This window comes from Electrophorus electricus, chromosome 6, assembly GCF_013358815.1.
Source record: "Electrophorus electricus isolate fEleEle1 chromosome 6, fEleEle1.pri, whole genome shotgun sequence".
In the NCBI taxonomy this organism is placed as follows: Eukaryota; Metazoa; Chordata; class Actinopteri; order Gymnotiformes; family Gymnotidae; genus Electrophorus; species Electrophorus electricus.
In genome coordinates, this window is record NC_049540.1 from 13,056,433 (window position 1) to 13,083,920 (window position 27,488).

The following is a 27,488-nucleotide window of genomic DNA, read 5'->3' on the forward strand; positions in this document are numbered from 1 at the left end:
CGTGTCCTCGAGCGGTCATTACTGAAGCCATGACCCTGCAGTTCTTTATCTGCATGTAGTTACTGCACCGAGAACGCAAAAGGGGAGGTAACGACCACATTAAAGATTCAGTGTGCTGGCCGTTTTGGAATTGGGCATGCCACACTATTGAGCTGGGTATTGCATAAGGTCAGGGTGAAAGGTCAAAACAAGCCACTGCGACCTTTCTGTGTTTCCATGGCCCCTTCCTCCCACAGTTGACCCTCAGGCCAACTACGGTCTCAGTGCATCGGGATCTCTGTGCCTCTGGGATTCTGCAGAGGCTTTTGGAAGGAGCTGAATGGAACTGTTTATGTCTCACACGTTTATGCGAGCCAAACCGTCACCGTAATAGATGCCGTAGCACAAGAGCTGGGTGCTGTCATCTCTGTCAGCTTGGATTTGATGGGTTTATATCTTTCTTGTTCTCTTACAGAGTTTTGTAAAGATCTGCTATTCTGCCTGCAGCATTATACATCATTACACACTCACTCTCTCTCTCTTTCTCTCTCTCTCTCTCTCTCTCTCTCTCTCTCTTTCTGTGCCCCCCCCCCCCCCCATATCTGTGAACTAATTGAACACATCTCCATTCCAACCTGGCACAGGCACCATTTGGTGAGGTTCTGCATGAGCAAACATTTATTGACAAGGGGGTCATAGAGGCAGCTGATCAGTCAGCTCAATCGATAATGCCGGTGACCTTTCAGCTCCCCAGAGGAGGACCAGTCATGCCTCAGACGTCAGCAGAGCTGGAGGGCTTTCTGTGCCTCTTTATGGCTGGTTATTCATCGCCATTTTATACTTAACTAGGCTATCTTTGGCCACCTATGGCAGCTAAAGCATGTTTGGTTGAGATTCAAGGGTAGAAGGCAGTTTGGTTTGATTCTTCACCATCATCATCATCATTGTGTTCAGCAACATTTCAAATGAAACGAGCATATGGTAAACACACACACACACACACACACACACACACACACACACACACACACACACACACAAAGACAGAGCACGAAAGAGAGTGTGTGGGCACAGACCTGGGCCATTGTCCAGACTGCTCCTTTTATTAATTTGTGCCATCTTGGCTGCCTCCTGTAGAAACTGTTAGGGGGCATGTGTGCTCAAGTGAGCAGTGGAGAGTGCGGGAGTGAACGAGTGAAGCGAGGGAGGGAGGGGTTTTCGCTCGTCTTTGTTCTCCTGTCTTCTGCCCTGTTCCGGTGTGCTACACTTATGTAATTGTAAGCAAGTCCAGGCTCCACCTTGACAGCGGCGGTTTCACCTAAGAGTCAGGGACTTAATCTCCTTCGGTTTGCTCGTAACAGCAAACCGTAAGTGAACTGGCCGGGTTGACCGATAAAACAAACCCTTTAAAAACTCTTCCCAGTATGCTGTGCATCTTATTTTAATTCCCCTTTTATGAAAGCATGTTCTGGAGGGACACAGTGATTATGCCGTGGAAGAACAAGGTCTAAAAGTCAGCTGCCTCCTCTCACCAGCTGGCCGCCCGAATCCTTCCTGTTTTAAGTCACAAGAGGGAAGCGCGCATATGCCTCCATCAGGCAGTGGCATTGGACCGTGCGGTGGTGGCTGCCAAGTTCCGCCGTGACCCAGATCCTAAGTGGAGATGAGTGAAGATAAGCACAGCTGTAGAAAGGAGAAACGCTGCTAAGCTGGACATGTGGAGGGTTCCTAGAGATGTGGAGGGTTGAGTGGAGGGTTCCTAGAGATGTGGACGGTTGAGTGGAGGGTTCCTAGAGATGTGGAGGGTTCCTACAGATGCAGAGGCTTCATTGGAAGGTCGTTCTTTTTCCTGGCTTTGCATGTACGGCGACAGACAGAAGGGCTACGGCAGAGAGCTAGCTATTTGTGGCTGCTCTGTAACCGTAAACCTCCTGAGAATCAAGCCTTGCAGTCTCTATTAGACATCATTTATCTAAATAAGCTCCAAGATGCCACTATGCAAGTAACTCTGCTTTTTTTTTTGGCATGGGTGAGAGTTTTTTTTTAAATAGCTCATACTAATGTGTGCTTCTAGAGTCGTCAGTTAAGTGTTTAGGAGTATGATGAAGGTGTTTAAGCTCTTGTTTGCCATTTTGTCAGCACTGCAGTGTCTGTCAGGCACTCCGGCATCGTCTCCCCAGGGCCAAACTGCAGAGGAGTGCGAGCGAGCGGCGGGCTTCCTCACGGGACTCAGCCCCTAATTAAGACGCAGAGGCAGAAGGTGCATAGATGGGGAAGGGACAGACGGGGGGTGGGCGGGTGTCTCTCGGCTCTCTCTCAGCCTCGACTAATTCAACATTCGGAGCATTGTCGCGGTCCCGCTCCACTCCGCTTCCAGGTCCAGCTGACGGAGCAAAGACCACCATAGACCTCTCGACAGTAGAGACCAGCGGAAGGGGTTCCCACTTCCCTCAGCATAAGCAGTCTGGTTTGGAGCATAACTGGCACGGGGCTGGTTTACAAAGCCTCTCGCTGTCGATGGAGACCACTTCAGGACCATTTGACCTCAGTCCTGGCATCCCGCTTTCCTATTGTCCAAAAACCATAAGGACTGGGACAAAAAAAAGAGATCCCTGCTCGTTAAAGCATTCCTCCAGCACTGAGGAGAAGAGTGAGGGTCGTGCCATGCCGAGAACTGTCCGTTCGCGGTCTGCTTGAAGGAGAAAGTGGAACAATAACTCCCTACGCTGGCTGTGCTTGGCTCTGCACTGAAATCAACCATTTTCCAGGATCTGCCGAGGCATTATTCATTCAGACCGTGTAAATACATTTTATAAGGCTGCTATCAAAAGTCCAGACTGATACTAAGCTACACACAGTTGCCGTCCTTCAGCCCCCTTGTATGGAGTGTGACCTTTTTCATTTTCAATACGAATCCAGTGCTAACAGCTTAGGCTGCCAAGTCAGTGGCTTTGCTAATACAAAGCACTTTGGCTTGACTTCATCTTGTGCGTCACATTTCTAGATCTCTAAGAGTCCCATGTCAGGCTCTGTTGAACAGAGCAATGCAGGCAAGCTTGGGGGGTGCCCAAGGCATTTTTAAGGGAACTGCAAAAAGTGCCAGTTCGATATCTTCTGTGGGCGCCTTTTCCCCCCCTCCTCATGATCCAGGTGTCGGCATTTGGAAATCCTCTGAGTCAAGGACGCGGAGAGCTGCGCTTCTTCCCTGAAAGGCACGAGCTAAATCCAAAATGGCATCCCGTTTGCCACGCGGGTGATGTGAAGCGCCGTGATCCGGAGGGAATCCGCGCAGGGAGTCCGACGAACACGCCGGCAGCTGCCGCGGGGTCAGCACCGGGCTTCGGGACTCGGAGAGTACCAGTCGAGTCGTTTCCCTCCTCCCCAGGGATGATGGTATCTCCAGCCATGTGCGTGTGTGTTTCCATGTGAAATGCATTCCATCTGTGTCCTCTAGATAGCAGGTATCCCCTTTATTAAACACCTCGTGCTGCATTGCCCCAAGGGGAAGCTCACTTGCCTGGCAGACCACCTGGGTGGGAAATCGAATCCCCCCCCCACCCCGCAACCCCAATCCAATTTTATGAAGGCTAAATGAAATCCACGCTCCTCCCGGGCGTCAGGAGGGAGGAACTTCGCCGGCAGCTGCTGCAACGGTGGGAGCTAACGAGACTGGTGTTCGTGAGGGGAGTATCCGTCATGTTGGGACGCTTGAGCTATTCCTCACTGATGGGCAGATCCGTTTCCTGGCTCTCCCAAACGGGGAATTCTTCAGAAGAATGAGGGTGGAGAAATGCCTGTCTGAGGATTCACCCCCCGCGACCCCAAGCGCACACAACACACACACACACACACACACACACACAAAACACTTCCCAGGCTGTAATTGAGTTGCAGTGAGCAGTGAGTTGCAGTAATATCCAGCTCTTTAAAGCACCTGCTTTTTCAGTGCTTTTCCAGTGCTTTTCATGTGATTAGGGCAGATCGAATGTGACAGATAAAATTATATCTTAGTCCGCTGTGTAATATTTTCTGCTGTGGTTAGTGAGAGTATATTTAAGGTCCTATGACCTTATCTCCACCTCCCTGACAGGCTCTCGGATAATGGCTCCCTGCGGGGGCAGTGTTGGTGCGGGGGCAGTGTTGGTGCGGGGACAGTGTTGGTGCGGGGACAGGTGTCTTTTGATTTTGAGCATATATTTAAAAAACAAACAAACAAATAAGCATTTCTTGGATGCCACCTTAACTTTTGGGGTTTGGTCTTGGACTTGTGTAATGCTGCTCACGGTATGCTGCTACAATGTTCTTCTGTCATAACAAGGGGTTTTAAATAAAAATTAGGTTAAATCTTGAGTTAAATTGATTTTTTTGTCCTGAACTCTAGCAGTTTTCCAATATGAGATGACGTTTGAAGTCCAGTACAAAGGAGGAGCTCTCTTTGTGTGTCTGGATCTGTGAGCACATAAAGCGAGCACAGACCCATCGTGCTTGCTGTGAGACAAGCCTGATGCCAGTGGAGCATCACAAGCCACCTCATTAGAAAAGAGTGTGTGTGTGTGTGTGTGTGTGTGTGTGTGTGTGTGTGTGTGTGTGTGTGTGTGTGTGTGTGTGTGTGTGTGTGTGTGTGTGTGTGTGTGTGTGTGTGTGTGAGAGAGGTGGCTCCATATGTAGTTTCAATCTGTTTTCCTCTATTATGGTGGGATGCACAAAGATAACCTCTTTACTGGAATTCAGTTGTTTTTCTTTTCTTGTTTGCCCACTTCTGGTGTAAAAACCAAATGCCCACCTATTGTTCTAATCCCTTGTCCTTTGACTAAATCATTTAATCTGATTATTATTTCCCCCCTGCATCCTGCCTTGGGGATGAGGTACACGGATTGGTAACCATGGTAACCATGGAGATGTCAGTGTCTAGACTAATTAAAAAGGCGGAATCAGGTGTGCTAGACTGCGACTATTTTGGAGCGTTTGTCTTTGAAAGTGCGATGGCCCAGAGGCGTCCCTCTGTCCGGGATGAGCGACGTTACCACTGCAGGCTGCCCAGTGTCACACAAAGAAGCAATCCACCAGTGTTATAACGGACATGACGTTGCCCCTGGCTGATCGGAGATCAGGGAAAGCCTTGAAGTCTAGGGCACTCTTCATCTTGCAGTTTTTTTTCTTCTTGGCTTCGGATCAGTGGAGTGTTGAACGGCTCCAAGCAGCCATGCCTGAGAGTTTTGAGAACAAACTGCATGTTTTGGCCAATTAATTCTTCCGAGCTGCGAGGATGTGTCCCGGCCTTCTAAAATCAATTGTCTCCTTATGTAGGTTAATTGGCTACGCCGTGATCGGGCTTTGCTGCGGCGTCTCCCTGAAACACCCTGGCCCGCTCCTATCGCTTCAGTTATATCAGGGAGGGGAGAGAGAGCGCGACAGCCTGCTACTCCACCATGCTGGTGGCGTTTTACGAAAACGGAGAAGCAGGGTCCGTAAGAAGAAAGAAGGCGGAGCCTCTACTGCTCGGTACTCATATAGTATCTACTCATATAGTATGATGAGTTGTTGTGTTTGTCAAGATATATTAAAGGTGACTTTACCCACCCACCCACCCCCACCCCCTTTACACAAGTTGGCACAGTGCCCTGGGGTTTTAATGAAATGTCTGTGGCATGCATTGGACACAGTACTACAAGGAACAAGCGCCACGGCAACCCGCCTAAACGGCCGCGTTCAGAACAGCCGCTGCGAGTACCTATTGACTTTTAACGATAACGAGCTGCCTTGACTGCATGTGGGAGGAACAGCAAGAAGACCTCTGGAGACACCTACGCCAGTTCTCGTACTCTACTCTATGCTATTCACATGTTGATCCTTCAGCAAGAAATGCCAATCATTTTATAGGAAATTACTAGACACTATCTATATTATCTAGATAATATATTGCCTTAGCTGTTAGTGTTAGCTAGTGGTAAAGTGTTTCCCTCGTCTGGAGTTTCACCATAGACAGTTGGTACTGATCCCTCCTTGAAGAAATCTTTCATTGCCAGGTGTGCGTCAAACAAAGTGGTTAGCACATACGTTCAGGTTTTTGCCGACTGTAACTGGGATGTTGCCAAAGTAAAACAAACTTTCCCCATTGAGCTCTTCCGTCCTCCGAGGCTGGGGGCTGATGTAGTGTTTTGTGCCGGTCTGTGCAGCCCACCACAGAACAGTTCCCATGCTTAGCACTTAGCTTCAACCTATCGCCAGTGGGTCCGGCATACCTTCGCAAAGGTAGCTCTCAAGCCGTGGGCGGAGATCCTCAGATGGAATCATCCTCAGGTGGAATCATTCTAACGAGTCCCATGTTGACGTGGGAAAGGTAGCCAATCAGGACTGCTTGGTGTAAAGCCATGTTTGTTTTTTTTCTGATGTAGGCACTGTGGGAGAGAATGTGCTCATGCATATTCATCAGTAGTAATGTGTTCAACCAAACAAATTTACTGACTGGCTTGCTTGCATCACAGTTTGTGGGTTGGTAAGCACTCCATGTGCGCAAATCTATGTGCTCAAGCACTGAAATAGTTTATTAATACATATCCTTTAAGTCTGGAAACACTTTTAGGAGGTTATTGTTGTTGTCAGCACTTCTAGAACACTTAACATGTTTAATAAAAATAGACATTTAGAAATGATAAATTATAGAGTGCCTGTAAATAATGACCAGTAGTGTTACATAAAACCACAAACTGTTAAAACTGTGTTGTTTATTTATTAGTTTTGATGGCACATTGTGTTGGTTCCAGCTTCCAAGCAAACCTTGGAATAACTCAGATCACAAAATTTGTGTATTGTGGCGATGTATTGCAAAATACATCTGCCATATCGCCCATCTCTAGTATGTGTACCCACACACGCGTGCATAGGCATGCACACACGCACACACACCCGACTCCCCAAACCACGGAGATCCCCTTCTGGGTTTTGCTGTCTGCACTCGTGCGTTAACTGCTGACGCGTGTGTCTCCACAGCATGTGGAGTGTTACGAACAGGGCCCTTTACATCCCCGCGTTATCCAGGACAGCGGGTGTGCGCATGCGTGCGGGCGGAAGATCAAACCATTCATCATTTGCATATTATCGTTCATGAGACTGCTGTACAAGAGCACGTGCATCTGCTCTATTAAACCCCTCCCTCTCTCTCTCTCACTCTGTCTCTCCCCTCATCCCCCGGCCTGTGAAGAGCCAACTTGGCATGTTTGACTTGCGCTTCCTTATCCCATTTTGTTTTTGCCAAACTGGCAGTCGCTTTCCCGTCTCTTCCGACAGCAGCAGTCGGTTGCGGTCCACCTCGAACCACTTTTGTTTTTTGTTTTTTAAAATCGCCATTGTTGCGTTTTCCAGTAATAGAATAAGGTCCTATCCTCACTTCCATCATAGCCCGCGTTTCCTGTCGGTAGCCTCCGCGGGACTGGCCGTGTTTCGCTGGAGCACCTCACGGAGTTTGCTTGTCGGCTGCCTGTCAGCGTTTTTGACAGCCCTTGGACGGGAAGCCGTTGGGTGGTGGCGGCGCGTGGGAACAGAGAGGATCCTCAGACGGCGCACGGAACGCGTGCTCCTCCGCGTCTCTCTCATTCTTGCCTCTCGTCTTTCTCACCGTTCTCTCTCTCCACATGCATCTTCTGCCCCCTTTATCGTGTTGACTGCCTTTGGACGGGTGAGGGAATGACACAGATGAGTCAGGGAACGCGCGTCCTAGTGAAACAGGCCCATTAATTGGACAGTTACGACACTGTAAGTGAATAGTGTGGTGGAGGTTTCATGGATTAGTAGTGCAGCTATGACTTCTCTGAGAGAAGGCCTGGTGTTGGCTAGAGATATGTGAAAGGGCCTGAACTGAATACAGAACAGCAGTGACGGCCGGAAAAAAGCAGTGAAGGCTGAAAAAATAAGGTGAAGTGTGTGTGTGTGTGTGTGTGTGTGTGTGTGTGTGTGTGTGTGTGTGTGTGTGTGTGTGGTGGGTATAAATGTTTGATGTGAGTGACTGTCTTCTCATCCATTTCTTCCTTTCTTTCTCTCCCTCTCTCTCTCCCTCCAGATCTTTGTTTTTGTGAACGTGTTATGGGTCTCACTGCCCAACACTGTGGCTCTAACAGGTTCTGGTATGTTCTCAGACTTTCCGCTCATGCTGCTGGTCTTTCCTCAAGTACAGCTGCAGTTCTGCAGTCCTGCAGTCTGCTCTAGGAATGCCGCACAGATACAAATGTGAGGGGACAAGTGACCCATTACAATCCTTCACAACAAGCAGAGCCAATCTGGGGGGTGGGGTGTTTATTTATTTGCATGATAATTAATAATAAAGATGGCTGTGTATTGAGGGTTTGGAATGAAATCTCTCACGTCTGTTTATTTGTTTATATTTACACTGATCAGTAAAAATTAAATATATTCCCAAATTCTTTGTGAATCGTTGGGCTCCTCTGTGTAATATACATACTGTAATCTCATCTACATCACTGGTCTATAAATGCGCCATTCTTCTGTTTTTGTTCTACAAGCACTTAGTAATTTATATTTAACCTTGTTAAAATTTTAGCTCAAAATTTACCTGTCAGAAGACTTCGTGCACAGAAGTCTCTCTCTCTCTCTCTCTCTCTCTGTCTTACTCTCTCTCTCTCTCTCTCTCTCTCTCTCTCTCCCTCTGATCTCTGTAGTTTGAAACATTTTTAGATAGATAGGATGGACCGATAGAAATAGGGATGGACTGATGGAGATAATTATCTGTGTATGTCTCTCTTTCTACCCTCTTTCCCCCATCTCTCTCCCTTGCGCTCTCTCTCTCTCTCTCTCTCTCTCTCTCTCTCTTTTGTTCCCTGGGTGCAGCAGTAGACAGCATAGGACATAACGTGCACACATGAGAAACAGCCTTTTTAAGATCTCATTTATTAAACAAAAGCTCGAATGCTGGCATCAGGCCACTGAACCGTTATAATCCAGTCTCCTCGCTGCAGTCTCCTCGCTGCCGTCTCCTCGCTGCCGTCTCCCCGCTGCCGTCTCCCCGCTGCCGTCTCCCCGCTGCAGTCTCCCCGCTGCCGTCTCCCCGCTGCCGTCTCCCCGCTGCAGTCTCCCCGCTGCCGTCTCCCCGCTGCAGTCTCCCCGCTGCCGTCTCCTCGCTGCCGTCTCCCCGCTGCCGTCTCCTCGCTGCCGTCTCCTCGCTGCCGTCTTATCGCTGCAGTCTCCTCGCTGCTGTCTCCTACCTGCTGTCCCCTACCTGCTGTCTCCTAGCTACATGCTTCATGTCTGTAGGCTATGGCTGGCCTCACTGCGTCGATGTGCATATCCCCCGGCTTGATTTCTGTATATTGTCCTGCCCTCGCTAAATGCCGCGTGTGTGCGCGTCCACCTGCGCCCCATTAGAGGAGTCTTGGGGAGCATGATTTACCTGGGGGGGATGGGGGCTTTACCCTGGCCATGCCAGTCCTTGGAGACACATGGGACTCTCTGTGGCGAGCATCGCCGTGGGCACTGTCTCCAGTCTGGTTGCCGGGGTGGCAGTTGCTTTGGAGCTGCGGCTCAGCTTTCAATTATCTCTGATTGCATCTGTTCAGATCGGAGAGAGAGAGAGAGAGAAAGATAGCAGAGGGTGAGACATGGAGGAAAAGCTGGGTGATGGGATGGACAGGAACCAGCCTAGTAAGCAGAGGAGCCAATCTGTCTTACCCAACATGCACACATGCCTTTATGTAGACATCTGTCTTCCCCTCTTTGTTCACCTGCAGCACATCCTCAGTCAAACTCCCCTTTTCCCTCCATGTGGATACTGCAGGGTTTTGGCCTCATCAGAGAGAGAGAGAGAGAGAGAGAGAGAGAGAGAGAGAAGGAGAGCAGACAGAATAGCCCCCTACGAAGGGCAATTACAACACATGGGTGGACTCAACGCATGTGAATGAGCACTGTGTCTGAACGCCATGTGTAGACGTTAATGGCCGTTGGTCGGACTGTTTGCAGACAGGGTGGGGGTTGACTGAATGCGTGATGCTCCTCCCGTCTTCCCACCACACTGTTTATGCTTTCAGTGCTCGAAGGTCCTGACTAGTTTACGGTGAGGACAAGTCTGGCACTGGCCTGGGTGAAGATGCCCAAGCTGCTTCTGCATCACGTCCCTGTGCACATCTGAGGCACGGGTGAGGTTGAGTTAAGGTGTTTTAGGCAAGAGGTAGGCCTTTGTAGAACAGGCGAGACTCTAGATGTGTGTGCACGCGCGTGCGTGTGTGTGTGTGTGTGTGTGTGTGTGTGTGTGTGTGTGTGTACACGCTTTTACATGTATATGGTTGTGTGTACATGCATGTGCGTGTGTTAGTACCGTGTGTTAGTACCATCTTTCAGTACCGTGTGTTAGTACAGTTTGTTAATACAGAGTGTTAGTACCGTGTGTCAGTACAGGGTGTTAATACAGAATTTTTAGTACCGTGTGTCAGTACAGGGTGTTAATACAGAATTGTTAGTACTGTATGTCAGTACAGGGTGTCAGTACAGGGTGTCAGTACAGGGTGTCAATACTGTGTGTCAGTACAGGGTGTTAATGCAGAGTGTTAGTACTGTGTGTCAGTACAGGGTGTTAATACAGTGTTAGTACTGTGTGTCAGTACAGGGTGTCAGTACAGGGTGTTAATACAGAATTGTTAGTACCGTGTGTCAGTACAGGGTGTTAATACAGAATTGTTAGTACTGTGTGTCAGTACAGGGTGTCAGTACAGGGTGTCAGTACTGTGTGTCAGTACAGGGTGTTAATGCAGAGTGTTAGTACTGTGTGTCAGTACAGGGTGTTAATACAGTGTTAGTACTGTGTGTCAGTACAGGGTGTCAGTACAGGGTGTTAATACAGAATTGTTAGTACCGTGTGTCAGTACAGGGTGTTAATACAGAATTGTTAGTACTGTGTGTCAGTACAGGGTGTCAGTACAGGGTGTCAGTACAGGGTGTCAGTACTGTGTGTCAGTGCAGGGTGTCAATGCAGAGTGTTAGTACTGTGTGTCAGTACAGGGTGTTAATACAGAAGCATGCAGAAGGATTTATTGAAGCTACCATGTGGTTGAGATGTGTATGTATGTAAGGTGTATATCTATACATGTGCATGCATACAGATGTGTGTGTGTGTGTGTGTGTGTGTCTGAGCTGTATGTTTCAGTGTATCCCTCTGCACTACAAGCTGCTGTGAGATATATGTCATTCAAATCCAATAGAGACAATTTACAACACAATTTCTTTGATAGTTTTTATTGTATATTTTGCCAGGCACTCATGTCTCTCACAGAGTTTTGCAGAATAAGAGGTTTTTCAGTTATTGGTAGTCACGTTAGCTGTGCTATAAGCCCATGGCTGCCGTGCCTTTTTTACAGACAAAATTACATTTGCATAATGGAACAAGCAAATGCCAAGACTGCTGTCCCGTTAACGATCCTCACCCCTCCTCCTCATTCCCCCTCATCTGGTGTGCTGGACCCCAAAAACTGTGCCCTTTTGTCCTTGGCTAATGAACACAACCCCCCCCCCCCAATTACTGTACATTCAGTAACTTCACAGCATCCCAGATCAGATTTCTGCTGCATCCTGCCTACTCGAACACGCAACGCAATAAGGTGCGTATAACCTTGTGTGTGACTACAGTGAAATTACACTCACTATATGTAGCTCACAGAACGTTCTGGAAAGGGGCCGAGCATGGTCCGTTCTTGCCCTGCCTCCCTTTGGGGGTCGGTTGGTTATAGCAGGAAGTGCATGAGTGATGGCGGCTCCCCGTAGCGCTGAGCCGAAAGCCCGGCTGGGCCCTAGACCTAGACCTTCTAGAGCTGCCGTGGTCCTAGACACTGGCTCCATTAAGTGCTGTTTAAAGAACAGTGTTGTAGTTCACACTGCCACTTCATTGTTTTGTTTCACGGTTTTGTGTGTGTGCATGTGTGTGTCCACATGTACGTGCCTTTGTACATACGTGTGTGTGTGTGTGTTTGTGTGTGTGTGCGGGAATACAGGTGGTCATGGGGAGCACAGAGAAGAGACCCAAAGGGGGATGGAGACAGGAAAAAAACCACACCAGACCATAGAACGCACATCTTTTGTCCAACACCCCTAAATGTATCTTCTGTTCAGATTTATTCAGAGCCATCGCTGTAAACACACTTGCCACCATGGAAGGTGCCCCCCGCCCCCCCCGTCATACCCGTCAGTAAGCACTGTGTGTTGTGTCTGCAGCACTGCTTGTCTGGCACACGCCCTGGCAGGCCTGGCCAGGCTGGAGGGTGTTCTTGGCGCAGGTTCTTTTGCCAGGAGAGCCTCGACAGGCAGCTCAGCGGCCGGTTCCGCCTCATGCGGGTCATTGGACTTAAACAGGTGGACACGGGCAGTCCTAACAACTCCCACGACAGAAACTTGGTGCCAGGTGCTCAAGGACGTTGCCGTGATTAGCCACATGTGTATAATTCCCCTGCCGTGCTGTCGGTGCACTTTTGTTCCAGTGACGCACTGCCAGCTGGGTCATGGCAGAGGAGATATGGATGTAAATGGACATGGTGATAATTTTGCCTTGGATTGCGATATTCAATGTATCGTGCGTCAAATCACCGTATTGATTGAAGCTAAGGACCATATTCTGTCATTTTAATCAAGACCGAAACTTGGGGCATCACTAGAGGTGATTAAAATATCATTGAAGGCTCTCTGTCAACACTGGTGTGGATCCCCTATCCTCTTTATCAACATCCTCCACTTCTTGCTCTTACTCTGTCAACTATACATTTGAGCCCATGTTCTTGATACTGCCATACTGACTTAGCCGTAGATATTTTAAAAACCTCAATCTATTGAAAAATTCAGTATTTTGGCTACTGCCATCAGCTACCCGACGAGGGAAGAATATGAACTCGATGCCGTGATGCGGGTGGGGCGGACACGGAAGGAACCCAAAGAACGAACGGATGTCAAAGAGACCCGATCTGTTGGAGCTCTGTGGGAGATCTAATGGTCTTTTGTTTCAGTCAACCAAAATGAAAATGTAATTAGCAGACTCTTTCTCTGTTTATATATGTGTATAGGTATCATCACCTGGCTGTGTTGTGTTGTGATGTGATAACATGCTGTTCTGGTTTCAATGGCCTAATTTAGCTCTTCCACTGAAAGCTTCTGTTTAGCTGTCAGCTCTCATAAGAGACGTTCTTTCAACAACATGCCTGTGGGAAGCTGGCAGCGGAGGGAAAATGCTGTGTGCGCACGTGTGTGTGTGTGTGTGTGTGTGTTTGTGTGAGACAGAGCGAGATGCTATTTCTGTTTCTGTACCTCAAAAACATGAGATTATGCAGTCCCGAGGCAGCCTTAACCGGTGTCTTTCCACATCTTGTGTTATGCAGAGTGGCACGGACTACGGCTTCCTGGTCCGGCAGAACGCGGAGCTGCTGAGAGCGCTGGAGGAGCTGGAGAATACTTGCTCCACGCTCAGAGAGGACAATATCCTCCTGGTGAGAACCTGCCTTTCCCTGCTGGTCTGAAAACAGTTTGGAAGATTTTGCTGTAATGATGTGACGGTGCTTGAGGGTGGAAGGATTTTGATCCTGTATTTGTGGATATGGGCAGTTGGAGGAGTCAAAGGTTGTTTCCTAGGCAACGGAGCACACATGTTTTAGATGCAGCCTAAAACTACACCTAAGATGGGATAGGAGGGACACTTTTGCTGCCTGTTTTTTGTCCCATCTGCCTATCCTCCTGTATCTTATTCTCTCGCTTCCATCCCATATGGGGACAGCTCTCTCTCTCTCTCTCTCTCTCTGTGAAAGTCATCCCCTGCCAATCTGTTGCTTGTACACAGGCTGACTTCCATATTCTCTTTTGTTTTCCTCTCTTCTCTCTACTCTTCTGCGTTCCTCTCTCTCTCTCTCTCTCTCTCTCTCTCTCTCTCTCTCTCTCTCTCTCTCTCTCTCTCTCTCTCTCTCTCAGCGAAAGAGCAGCTGCCCTGAGACGGAGGAGAAGGTCAGGAGACTGAGGAGGAAGAATGCAGAGCTGGCTGTCCTGGCAAAGCGCCTAGAGGAGAGGGCACACAAGCTACAGGAGGCCAACCTCAAAGTGGTATGACCCGCCCACCCTGTTAGCCCCACCCCATTAGCAGACTTCTGACCACCCGCTCAGCCAGGAAACACCAGGGTTTTATGACAAGCTTAGGTAAACAGTAGTAGCAACTAGATTCCAACCGTGTGTGTGTGTGTGTGAGTGAATGAGTGGGGTGTAACCACTCCAGAAGGTCATCTGTCTGTTCTCTCTGGTGGGACTAGGGGGCTGTTATAGCATTGCACCTGTTACACTGCTCCAGGGCCCTGAGACACCCACACACCTCCAGGCAAAGCAGCGGCACACACACACGCACGCATGCACGCAGCACAGATGGACCTGAGTCGCAGCAGAAGCTGAATGAAGCTTATAGTTTGGTTGGTTGCACTCGGTGTATAGCAGTGTGCAGTGGTCTGTACATATGGATTTTTCAGCAGCAGAGAGAATGATGGCCGATTTAGTTGTTGGTGGGTTTTTTGTCTCTTTGCTTAAGTAGATCTGAACTCTGTCTACCATGTACTACCATGTACTTTAAAAAATGTAAATTATATAAATGTCCACAGATAATAAAAAAAATAAACTTCAGCCGATGCAAAAAAACAAACAAAAAAAACCCCCAAAACCGTCCAGAGCCGGCGATGTCAAAATGGCCCAGTTAACTAGTAGTGTATGTAGGGTCAGGTGAAGAACCATTCACCAGTCTACACCATACAGTATATGTCTATACTGATAGAAAGTGTGCAGAAGACCAAATGCCACTGAAGGAATCATGATGCTTACTTGTGTTAAGATCACTGCTGCATCTCTCTCTCTCTCTCTCTCTCTCTCTCTCTGTTACATTGTGTAAATTTCTCTCTCCATCTATGTGTGTGTGTGTGTGTGTGTAGGTAAACTCCCCCATCCCCATAAAGGTTGGGGCGGTGGAACAGTACAAGCGGGCGTTTGCGAGGCAGCGGGCACGGGACCTGGCCCTGCATGCTGACACGCTCCTCTCCAAAGACAAGGAGATCGCCACCCTGCAGCGCCAGTGCAGGCAGCTGGAGGCCAAGCTAGGGCAGGGAAAGGTATCTCACACACACACACACATATATCCTGTCGTCCACTTAACCTCATGACACTGTCTAAAGCCTAACAGTTAATTTGCTGGTTCACACACATTTATCACAACTTAACGTTAGCTTGATGTGATGCTGTAAAGTTGTTAATGAAGTCAGTTGAAGTCATGTGTAATTAGTGTACAGTCTTCACTCTGTGGCGTGGCTATGTTTTGACTTTGTCCTTGGTTGCCCCCTGGTGGATGATGGATGACACTGCAGTGGGTTAGCGCTCCGTCTACATTCTGGGTGATGCTAAGAATAAAGGCTTTGTGCTTTGGGAAGCATCCCCGATCACTCTGTACATCACTGGCCTGATAAGATGGATGCTTTGCAAGTGTCACACTGTCTTCTGGTGTACACGTTTGTATAGGGAACCTTTAAGTCACGTGCCAGGCTGGTCTGCAGAAATGTCCTGGCATTCCACTCAGCTCAGATAGCATGACTCCCAAGGAGGACTTGTGCGTGCGTGTGTACGTGCATGTGCATGCGTGCGTGCATGTGTGTGCGTGTGCGCATATAAGGGAGATTTGCCCACTAGATGGTAGGAAGGTTATCGTTGTCTTTCTAACCCCTCCAGCACACTCCCAGATTAAGGCAGAACTTCTTCAGAGTGTATCTTGCCAGAGTCCAGGCCTGGCCCTGTCCAGGGGCCTCATAATAGGTGTATAACCAGAGTCTCAAAGTTTAGTTTAAAGCCATAGCAAGTGAACTTTCTGCCAAGTTACAGGAACAGCAGGCAGCCCAGTATGATTCTGGAGATGTGAGCTCTGGGAGGAAGGAATGTTCTAAGACAGGATGTTCTCACATTTCCACGGCAGGTCTTTGAGACTAAGGTGGTCTCTCCATTCTGCTGAGTCATGCTAATAGACATGGCAGTCTATTTCAAACCCAGCCGTTCTCTCTCTCTCTCTCTCTCTCTCTCTCCCTCCTTCCCGCTCGCTCTCTCCCCCTCTCTCTCCCCCCTGCAGGACAGCCCAGGCCCATCAGGAGAGCAGGAGGTCGAGCGCCTGCTGAAAGAGTCCCAGAAGGAGGTGCTGCGTCTGCAGAGGCAGCTGTCTGTCACCTCGGTGCGAGAACAGGTCCCCCCTGGAGGAGCTCCTCCAGAGGCAGAGCGGAACAACCAGATGGTAAGAGCATAGGCCGCACTACAGCGCCCCCCTGTGGCAACTCGTGGCACAGCTCTGCTCATAAGTGAGCCTTTCAGTGTTTCACTTCACTGATAAAGCATATCTCTGCTTTATCAGCATATTCCATCATTTTGTATTCACTTTCCCTGTTATGCCGGCCACATAAGGAGGTATGGGGCTGAAACGCACTAGAAAAAGCTACATATAAAGATGAAGAAATATGAAATTCCGAGTTACATTGCAGTGCTGCTGTCTGCATGACCGTGTCCCACGCACACAGCCCTCTCTGCTCAAGGTCTTTGGAGTAGCATGGTGCCAGCAGTTACCATAGCGCCGGTCATCAATAGGACCCTCGTTTCCCAGCTTTACTTGAATCTTTAAGGTGTTCTGTGTTCGTATGATGCTCTGCTCTCCCATGGGGAAACTCCCAGTGCTGTCCACGCTTCAGCTGTCATTATGCCGTCATTACTGGGCCGTTTTTCCCTGACCGTGACTGTGAAGAGCAGTCGTGCCATGTGCCTTGCTCGGCGATTTCACCCCGGCTCACCGTGGTGAGCGCTGGCCGTTAGAGCGTGTGGCACGACCATTATTCAGCGGTTATGACGTAATGCCCATTGTAATGGCACCACGTGCACTTCTGCTCAGCCACTTGCTGTGCGTGGTCCTGTGTGTGTGTGTGTGTGTGTGTGTGTGTGTGTGTGTGTGTTTTTTTTTTTTTTTTTGCTAGGCTTACTGTGTGTTTACACTACCGAGTCTTGTTTTGGTGCTCATACATTCTTGACTGTGCCATGGTCTGCCACACTGTCTAAGCTCCCCCCTAGACAGGAGGGAATGGAGTGAGACACATGGCTTTTCACAGCACTGAGAGAGTCCTTATCCCCTGCCAATGTAAAAGGGGGGGGGGGGAATGTTGTTGGTAGTAAATCCAGGAGGAAGTGGAGACAAACAGAAAGAGAGGAGAAAAGAAGAAGGAGGAGAGAAGCAGTGATGGAGGAACAGAGATGAGCTGGAGGGGAAAATTTCCATTGGAATTTCATCATGTGTTTTAGTTGAGTGGCTTTGGTGAAGTCTTGCATGGTCTGGAATTTCAGGTGGTTGTAAGCCGTTTTCCCTTTCAAAAACTCTTAAAACACCATTACAGTAAGACAAATCCTCAAATTCCTTATGTCTGTGTGTAGTTTGCGTTATACTCTATTTTAGAGCTTGCTGACCACTTTAGGTTTCACTGTGAGACCTCCTTCTGTCACAACACGAGTGACCGCTCTGTTCATCTGCTCAATTGTCTGACAAACACACACACGCTCATGCTCGCACAGAAAGGTGCCACGTTGTGCATGCTTTAATCCCCTCTGACAGGGGAATGGTATGGTCCAGTAATCCCTCCGGCTGTTGCCGTGGTAGCGGTGAGAGGGTTCTGGATGGTGGCCGAAGAGCTGACCAGCTCCCCTGAGGTCTGACCCACGGGGCCTGGTGCGGCACTCTTTTTGCTGTCCCCCAGCTCACAGGCAGAGGGTAGGTGTGTGTGTGTGTGTGTGTGTGTGTGTGTGTGTGTGCGCGCAACCTGCAGTGTCAATGTGCCAACTGTAGCTTGAGGTTGTCTGCTGTCAGTGTACGCCCTCCGCGGATGCCGTCTGCCTTTCCTACAGCAGCTCGAGTTGTGTACTGCGCCATCACCGTGTCAATATGAGAGTCGCGCGCGAGTGTTAGCCCAGATTATGACACTTCCTACTCACTCTTCTCATTACCGTGGTTGGTACGGTTACCCTGCAGACAACTTCTCGCTTACAAGTTGATGTTCCCTGCCAGCTAGATTTTAGGAGTTTTTTGTATATACACGTGGAAACCCACAGCTTGCACTAGTCACGTTTGTGCTTACACAAACACTCCTTCCAAGACTGGGCAGACACTGATCTGCGTCACTCAGTTTCATTGCAAAAGAAGTGGAGAAACTGCAGCCGGGCCAATCCATTAAGATGCTTTTAAAAGAAGTGATCCGGTTCCCCATTCGGTAGTCCACAGGGGATTACTGCACTGTGCTTACACACTGACCACCATGTTGACTACACCGCCACTGGCGCACGGCGTCTCTGCGGTAGCTTTATATAGGTCGTGCAGGCCCGTAGTTCACATGGCCCCGGTTCCGACACCCTGGGACCTGTGTTAGGACCTCTAGAACTGTAGGCTCGGCTTGCAGAGGTTTTGGCCTTTTAGCTTCTCCGGTAGGATGAGAAGTTCTGGCAGCACCAGAAAACGAAGTTGCTCAGTTCTTAGTATAATGGTGCTGCAGAGCACCATAGCATGGCAGCGCATGCTGATTCTAGCAGCATGTGTCGCTTATGTAACGCTAGGAGGCACCGCGGAGCGTGTGGCACTGGTATGAATGTAGAAGACAGCCGCGTTGCTGGAGCTTTTATGTCCGCCCTCTTAACGACTCAGAAATCTCTCCCTGGTAGCCAGCTGACAAGCCGTGTGCTGCAGGCTGTAAGCATACATCTACGAGGTGTTTCTAACAAACAGATTTTTCTCCTAACATCGGATGTGAGCATACATGTGACCTGAAAAGTACACGTTTCTCTTTATATTTCAGTGACAGAAATATACGCCACGGTCGTGCTTGTGAACTGTGGCTTGTGGTCTTAAAGGTAAAGTGACCGATTTATTTCAAGAACATAGCAGTTATAATGGTCTTGTGCTATGTCATCAGCAGCTAAAACCCTCAACATGGTCCATCTGTATTAACCAATGAGAAAACCTCTCTACATGGAAAGAGGTTTTCACCATCCCTGCCTGTTGGTTAATTTGTGTGTGCAGCACTTAGAGGGGAGTTTTTTATGTTGTGCTTTGCAACCCAGCACACCAAACAGAGAGAGAACGAGAGCTATAGAGAGAAAAATCAGTTACAGATTTCATCACATATAAACCAGACAACATAAAGTAAGACTTTATTTTCAGTTAGCCTGTTACAGTCCAAACTCTAGCCCAGCTCATTCTGACATGATAATGGTCCTAAAACCAGAAACCAGAGGCTTCGCTGGACTCTCAGGCACAAGGGTCTTCAGTTCCAGACCACCAAGGCAATATCCGGTCCAGGATTCTGGAATTGAACATGCGTGTTCAGGGTCTAGTCCAGCAGATTATCTATACTGCTTTTACCTAAGAGTCAGGTCTGATACCAACTACTGACATTATCTATTCAGTCAACTACCACTGGTTACAAAACCCAGGACTGAAAATTGCACGCACGCACACACGTGCACACACACGCACGCACACACGCACGCACGCACACACACACACACACACACACACACACACACACACACACGAGTGTGTGGAATTGTTACATCTGCATACACAGTACTTCAAGTACAAACAATACTATACACACAAGATCCTACAAAGACACACAAGGTTGTATGTAAGTAGTATGCAGGTAATGGCTTCGTTGATTGTAAAGAGTCAGGTGATCATACTAAAGCATTGTTGTGCAGAACAGATTAAAGTGACAGTTAAAATAGTGTTGATGAGTAGTACTCAGTAGATAGATCAATCAAATAAAGAGTGCTCCGCTGTTTGATTACGTAGCCATTGAGGGGACGAGAGGAATTGTCCATGATCGATTAGGAGCAGTTTTGCCGTTATCCGCTACTGAACTACAAATTCCAGGCAGTCCAGGTTGGTCCCATTGGCTTGTCCAGCCTTCTAGATTTGGTTGTTCATTCTGATGGAATCTTTTGCCTTAATGCCCCTCCCCCTTAATACCCTTCCCCATTAATACCCCACCCAGCACTGTAGCATCTGTAGCTTCCAGCAGCATACACTGCTTCCTCAAAAAGTATTCTGCCTTGTCCTTTCCTGTAAATTGCCTTGGTATTGTATGTTGAGTCCAATCTGTGGTTATCTACCGGGTCATAACCTTGAGCGTAATGGCGTAATTCTACTTAGAGCAGTGGTAGGCGTAGTGTCTAAGATTAGCTGTGGAGGCTTGGCCCTTGACTCTAAGAGAAGATGAGATGTTCTGTACTACAGGCTAGCGCTAACTGCTAATGGTAGTGTTCTGAATTCTGACTTTAAAACAGATCGCTGCTACACATCATCACTGTAAATAGTTATTTTTTTATGTCAGCCCATTGTTTTGGTTCTTGTGTAATCTGCAAAAAGAAATTTAAGTGCAGTAGAAGCAGGAACCAGAAGATTATGGAAACCTACTTTAAGATTAGAACAGGTATTTAAAATTTGATTGATATCCAGAAAATGTTGTTAAAAAACAATTCTTTAAAAATTGTGGGTAATAAGGGAAGAATGTCAGTGCAGAGTTGCTAACTTACTTTGCATAATTCTAAGTTGCATAAATTAATTTGCATACGATAACTAATTTAGACTGCCTCGAATTGTCTTCGAATGACATGTCCTGTCATATTAAGCACAATTCAAAATAAAATATCTTGTTTCTCCAAAATCTGTAGTCAAAGTCCAATGGCATTTGCCCGCTTTTCTGACATTTAACCATGCCAAAATCTAATATTAAACGATAATTTCATGGCATAGTTTTCTGAGCTAGTTTGTGCTGATAGTAGCTATCAGCAACATAGGCAGTTGTGTATTTGGTTGATCTCTACCAATACTCTAAAATACTTAACTTTTTAAAAAATAATTTAATTTTGAAGATTATGTCCAAGGCATTGGTAGTGTTTCACGAATGCAACTTGCCTGCACTCTGCTGTTGACAGATATGACGGTTCCTTCTCCATTTTAAATATGAAACACCCACTTTTCACAATCTGTTAAAAATGTCAGATGTTAAAATGTTCTGGCTTTCTCTTCTCAGTTCAACTTGGAAATATGTCACATTCAGGAGGCAGATATGTTCCATTTTTCAGTTCACATTGACTTTAACATCCCCTGATTTTAAATAAATTTTTTAAATGCGTTTAAATATATTTTTAATAATAATAATAATATGTGTGTGTTTGCCCCTACCAGGTTGGGTCTGAAAAACTGTACCCTGTAGTAGTAGATGAGGCCCTTGTTAAAGGGGAAACGACTGGAGAGGAGGAGGAGTCTGGAACACAATCGACACCCAGGCAAGACACAAGCTCCGCCCACCAGGAAGGGCAGACACAAGAAGATCGACTACAATTTCTGGTGAGGGTTCTACATGGTAGCAGTTTAACAAGAAAGATTCGGTTATTTTTTTGTGAGTTTTAACACTGGAACGCTACTGGAAGCTAATGGAAGAGAAATTCCACCGTTCTGGATATTTACGAAGTGGACCCTGAATCCAGCTGTTTATGCACTGGCAGTTTCTACCTCTGTGTAATCTGCTTCTAGCGAGCTTATGCCACGTCATGTCATAGCACTCAAATGGCTACGCTCACAACCACGTGCTGTCCCTCATCACTGGTGCCTTTCTTAGGCCTTTTAAGCACCATTACTGCCCCTCTGGCAAAACTGTCACAGTGTGGGTGAGCACTGGTCATCCTCTGCCCACTCTCCCACCTTGACCAATCTTGAAGGGCTCACAGCTGCTTCTGCAGGCTAGTGAACCAATTCCCGTCTTCTGTGGTGCTTCGGTGTAAGGTGCATTTAAGATAATTAGTGGATGCTAAGCTTCGCAGTACAATTGAGTACAACAGAGTTAAAGCTGTCAGGTCATTCCTCACCTAGACCACACAGACTCCACTGTAGCGGTTAAGCAGAAGCATCCACGTGCGTGTGGTGACCAGGATTACGCTGACAGCATGTTTAAGAGGCTTTTGTGTGCGAGGAGCCGTTGGACACAGATTGCATTGTAGATAAGCCATTTTAAGGTGGTTTTGCTAAATGCACACATTTAAGTCCTACTTTCATAAGATTTTTTTTTGTTTTTGTTTGTTTCTTCGTTTTCTTTTTTAAGAACCCCAGAACCTTAGCGACCCTCACTTTTAGGAGCAAACTTCTTCTTAGTAGTAGTTCTTCTGTTTTTTTCCTTCCTTCACTTTTCTTTTAATTTATGTTTAAAAAAAGTAATATCAGTGTTTCCCATTAAAAATGGAGGGTACAGTGGAGCAAACTCTCCCCTCCACCCTCTACTTATGGGATTTTTTTTAAATTTGGTTCTCAGTTCACGTTTTAGTCTTCTGTGGCTCTTTGTGATCCTGTAGGAAAGTGAGCTGAGCAAGAAGAGAAAAGAATGTGAAGACCTCGAGCACGAAGCAAGAAAGAGGCAGAAAAGATGCCTGGATTTGGTGAGTCCGCTCTCATAACAGGTCAGCTGGCTTGCGTTCATTCGCATAACAAGCAGTTATTAGAACTAACATCACTTATTTTGTAAATGTACAATGAGACTCTTTCAAAAAGTGTGTGTGATGACCAGAAAAAGAAAATAAAAACATTCATATGTCTGAATGGGAAGAAGAAATCGTCCATGTTTCATTTCCCAGGCCACTATTCCAAAGAGGAGGAGGAGGAGGAGGATGATGAAGTTTTTTTTAATAATAATAATAATAATAATAAATTATATAAATTATTATTGTTGTTGAAGGAAAAATAAATAAATATTATTATTTTTATAATATTTTTTTTCTTTTCATTTATTAGATCATAATAAGCTGTCCACTTAAAAACATGGCTCTCAAGCCAAACACATATGGTCACACCTGACTTGTTCCATGCTTCAGTAAACACTGGAGACCAGCACTGTAATTGGCCTGTATTATATTAGTTTTCCTCATTGAAAGGGAGGACATGTTTTTTGTCAGTTGTAAGGTAAAAAGCGCTTTTTGCTGGATCGCTTGGTGGTTTCTGGGTTTTTCTGTCATGAGAGAAATTTTGCTTCTCTTGCAAATGCACAAGCAAACCACTAAGTGAGATGAAGTCTCCTGAAGTAGCTTTTTTAGGCTTTTATAATGAGCTGCTCAGTTAAATGTAAGGTAATGTTTTAATTTCTAGCAGACAGGTTAAGGGAAACTTCAACCCAATTGCAACACCGACCAGTAATCGTTTGTGTGTGTGTGTGGGTGTGGGTGTGTGCGCGTGCACATATGGGTGGGTGTGTGTGTGTGTGGGTGCGTGTGTGCGCGCGCATATGGGTGTGTGTGGGTGCGTGTGTGCGCGCGCATATGGGTGTGTGTGGGTGTGGGTGTGTGTGTGTGTGTGTGTGTGTGTGTGTGTGTGTGCCTGTGTGCAGGAGAGCCAGCTTGAAGATGCACACTCTAAAAATGAATGCCTAACAGAGGAAGCAGATTTCCTCAAGAGGAAGGTTCAGCTGCTCGACCAGGTCAGCGTGCGTGTGTGTGTGTTTTTCATTGACATTGGAAGTCTCATTTCTCACTTTTTCATTCCCTCTGTCCATCTCTCCCTCTCTTTGTCCATCCCTCCCTCTCTCTAGTATAAGGTGGAGAATGAAGAACTGAGAGGCGACCTTGCAGGAGTGAATGCTCGACACAGTTGTGTTCTCGAGGAGAACCAGAGACTGCGTGCCAAGCTGGAGAACCTAGAGCAGGTCCTGAAGGTAGCGCCGCCTTAGCTGGATGAGCCGCATATACTACTGCTACTGAGCGCCAGCCTGCAGACCATTAGATGACTCAGCCTTTAAAGCTTGTCTCTTTAATTAAGAGTGTGTGTTTGTGTGTATGTATGTATATGTGTGTGTGTGTGTGTGTGTGTGTGTGTGTGTGTGCGTGCGTGCGTGTGTGCGTGCGTGCAGCATATGAGAGAGGTTGCAGAGCGCAGGCAGCATCTGGAGCTGGAACATGAGCAAGCTCTGGCTGTTCTCAAGTTCAAACAGGAAGAGATCACACGGCTTCAGCGGGTCAGCGCATGCACGCAGCACACAAAAACACACTACACACGCCACCATACACACCGCCATACACATCACACGCCACCATACACACCGCTTTACACATCACGCGCCGCCATACACACCGCCATACACATCACACGCCACCATACACACCGCTTTACACATCACGCGCCGCCATACACACCACACACCGCCATACACACCACACACCGCCATACGCGCCGCCATACACACCACACACCGCCATACACTACACACGCCACCATACACACCGCTTTACACATCACGCGCCGCCATACACACCATACACCGCCATACGCGCCGCCATACACACCACACACCGCCATACACTACACACGCCGCCATACACTACACACGCCACCATACACGCCGCCATACACACCACACACCGCCATACGCGCCGCCATACGCACCGCCACACGTCACACACCACCATGCACAGCACATATAGAATACTGTATAGAATCTGTGTAGACTCTGTCGCTACAGTTCCATACTCACTGGCACAGGCGGTGTGCTTGTCTCCTGTGTCCTACCCCAGGCTCAGTTATTTGCCAAGCGGGAGCATGAAGGGGTGGTGCAGATGCTGGAGGTGAGAAATCAACTGCCCCACCCTTCCCTTCACTTCCCTTCCCTTTCTCTGGCACCTTACCCATGTGTTGCTCCTGACACACACAGAGATGTTCCAGATCTCCATGATTAGTTGTCTAGGAGGTGTGTGTGTTTGTTTCACGTTTTAATGTCTGTGCGTGGACGTCTGCTCCTCCTCTGTTGTGCATTGTCTATTCATTATTAATCCCTCTCTGTTCAATAATTCATCGGATCTTGGCGTGCCCCACTAGACACAGTACAGGAAGGGTTAATATTTCACTTGCTGCTCTTTCTGCCCCTGCCACCTGCCACCCAGGTGGACTAAAAACTTTCCTCTCCAGCTAATGCTGTGGAACAGCTGCAGTACTTCCAGCCTAGCCTTTTTGTGTGTGTGTGGGTGGGTGTGTGGGTGTGTGGGTGTGTATTTGGGTGGGGTGTATTGGCGGGTGAGTGTGTGTGTGTACTCTCATGGGATGCAGTCACAGGGTGTTTAGTTGGTATTCAAATGAATGTTTTTTGAGTGATATTTGCTTATTTACCGTACTTTTATAACACATGAATGCGTCACGCATGTGTGTGGTGTTTTGTTGTGAGTTTTGTCTAAATTAAATCTGTCTCATCTGTAGGGTTTGGTCCAGCTCGTATTGCTGCGGGAGCTGGTAAATGCCCTCATCATTTTGTCTCGCTTTCCTTCTCTCTATTTGTCTCTTCTCTTCTCACACTCTCTCTCTCTCTCTCTCTCTCTCTTTATTCTGCCTCTCATGCTCTCTCTAAACCACGCCACTGAGTAGAGTGTCTGTCCCCTGCAGAGGGCCCCGTCTCTCAGTAGTCACACAGAGCTCCGTCCTGCATCGCGTGGTGAACTTGCCGACGCATGGGGAAGCCCTGGCTTCTGTGAACTCTTAAGAGAAGAAAGGGTTAGAATTCAGATATTATTATTCAAATGGTTAAATAGATAAATTAGAGCCACACTGCAGAAGCCTTGGACAGACGCCGGGGTGGTTTAGGGAAAGCGTGCGTGCGTGCGGACTGAAGTACTGTTCAGCAGGTCCTCTGTAAACACTGGAGCGGAATTTCAGGAGTGGATTGCTGGATTGCAGTGTCTACTAACCTAAGGACCTAAGTCCTTTTTCCCTATGGTTGACCTCTTGATATGCATGCGTGCGTATTCTGAAACACTCTCTGTCTCTCTCTACTTCTCTCTCTCCTTCTCTCTCTCTCTCTCTCTCTCTCTCGATTGCTGAGCAGAACACACTGGACTGCATGCAGGTACTGACAGTAGGCAGTTTCAGCCTTCGTTGTGTTACACAGTAATCCCTGCCTCTTTCCTGCTCTGCCCACACCCCTCTGCTTCTGCTTACATCAACATCGTGCGCACGCACATGCGCGCATGTGTGCACATGAACACATGCGCGTGTCTGTGTCTGTGCTTGTGTGCACATTTATGCATTTGTGCATGTGTGGGATAAACTGTACACTAAGCAGTCAGTGTTACAGGGCAGTAACTCCACACAGAGTTCAGTGTGTTGTCTGTAGGATTGGTGAAGCTCTGTCTTTATTCCTTCATACAGTGGCTGATAGCGACTCATGAGATACTCTGATGTCACATCTGAAGTGACCCGTAAGCAATATGCATTTAGGTCTCATATTTTACAGGAATTTATGTATGGAAGTGTGTGTGTGTGTGTGTGTGTGTGTGTGTGTGTGTGTGGGTGTGTGTGTTCACGAGCGCAACGAGGCCCTGTTTGCTCAGCGTCTGCCAGGAAACTGAACCACAATGCCGGAAGTGAAACTGGTCGTAGTTTCTCAGAGCCTCAGATATATGCGCTCTCACTCCACAAACACACACACACACACAATCACACTCACACACACACACACACACTCACACACACTCTCCTTGCTGTCCGCTTCAGACCCATGTCCCCCTTGCTTGGCATCTGAGCTGATAAATGGAATTCTTTTAACCGCCTGTGTGTGTGAGCTCACGCCTCCGTTCCAGTGTCGCCCACATAGCTGCACATGTCCTAGCAGGCTGGGAGCCACTGCCATTAGTCAGAGTTAATTTCCAAAGGCTTGATATAAGTCATCCGAATTTCCGAAGCCTTTGACAGACTGAAGTGCAGAGCTCTGTGTGTGTGTGCATAAGGTGCCCTGAATGTGGCATGAGAAGCAGTCTGCAGTAATGGAGTCAAAGGTGCTGGTGAAAAAACTTATGAGCCGCGCCAGAGTTGCTTGAGGTCAGCGTTGTTTCCCTCACACGTTGCGCCACTGCATGCTGTTTGGCAGGTGTATTCTGCCCCTTCCCTCGTTCCCCAAATGCATTATGGTACAGCTGGAGTTAAACTATGGAGCTCCCGAAGTGGTAACTGCCCCCTCCACATCTGTGTGTGTGTGTGTGTGTGTGTGTGTGCGTGTGCGTGTGCATGCCTCCATACAGGCGAAGGTGCGCGATCTGGAGGAGAAGTGTCGCACTCAGGGCGAGCAGTTCGGACTGCTCTCTCAGGAGCTGGAGAAATTCCGCCTGCAGGCCTCCAAGATGGACCTGTCCTCCCCAGGGCTGCTGTGTGCTGGCCTCCCCCAGCTCCCCAACGGCCTCGGCCTGTCCGGAGATGCCGGTAACCAGCCTGCCTCACCCGTGTGCCCAGCATGCTCCTAATGACAAATTCTTTATCCAATCCGGCCTCACGCCGTGCCTCCATAGGGGTAGCTTCCTTTGTAACGGCAATGACGAACAGACCTGTCACTCCGACATGAGCGTACAGCTCCTCCCGGTTGGGTTCACTCGCTCGTGTCGTGCTCTCAGTTAGGCGGTATGAGACGCCAGTGAACGAGGTG

General features: G+C 47.9%; 1 protein-coding gene and 1 long non-coding RNA gene across 2 annotated transcripts in view; one reads left to right on the forward strand and one right to left on the reverse strand.

The window, feature by feature from the left end:
* LOC113577570 (peripheral-type benzodiazepine receptor-associated protein 1) overlaps positions 1–27,488 on the forward strand; it is a 67,064-nt gene that overhangs the window by 21,907 nt on the left and 17,669 nt on the right. Inside the window, 13 exon segments of the mRNA XM_035526800.1 lie at positions 13,338–13,445; positions 13,921–14,049; positions 14,916–15,092; positions 16,094–16,252; positions 21,236–21,397; positions 22,396–22,479; positions 23,421–23,510; positions 23,622–23,744; positions 23,940–24,044; positions 24,601–24,651; positions 25,277–25,309; positions 25,899–25,919; positions 27,091–27,268. Coding sequence (XP_035382693.1) covers positions 13,338–13,445; positions 13,921–14,049; positions 14,916–15,092; positions 16,094–16,252; positions 21,236–21,397; positions 22,396–22,479; positions 23,421–23,510; positions 23,622–23,744; positions 23,940–24,044; positions 24,601–24,651; positions 25,277–25,309; positions 25,899–25,919; positions 27,091–27,268 — 1,420 coding nt within the window.
* On the reverse strand, positions 19,178–24,693 carry LOC118241512. The gene is made up of 2 exons (XR_004776137.1): positions 24,561–24,693; positions 19,178–19,346 (listed from the first exon to the last, which is right to left on the reverse strand). It is a non-coding gene; the product is annotated as an uncharacterized LOC118241512 (long non-coding RNA).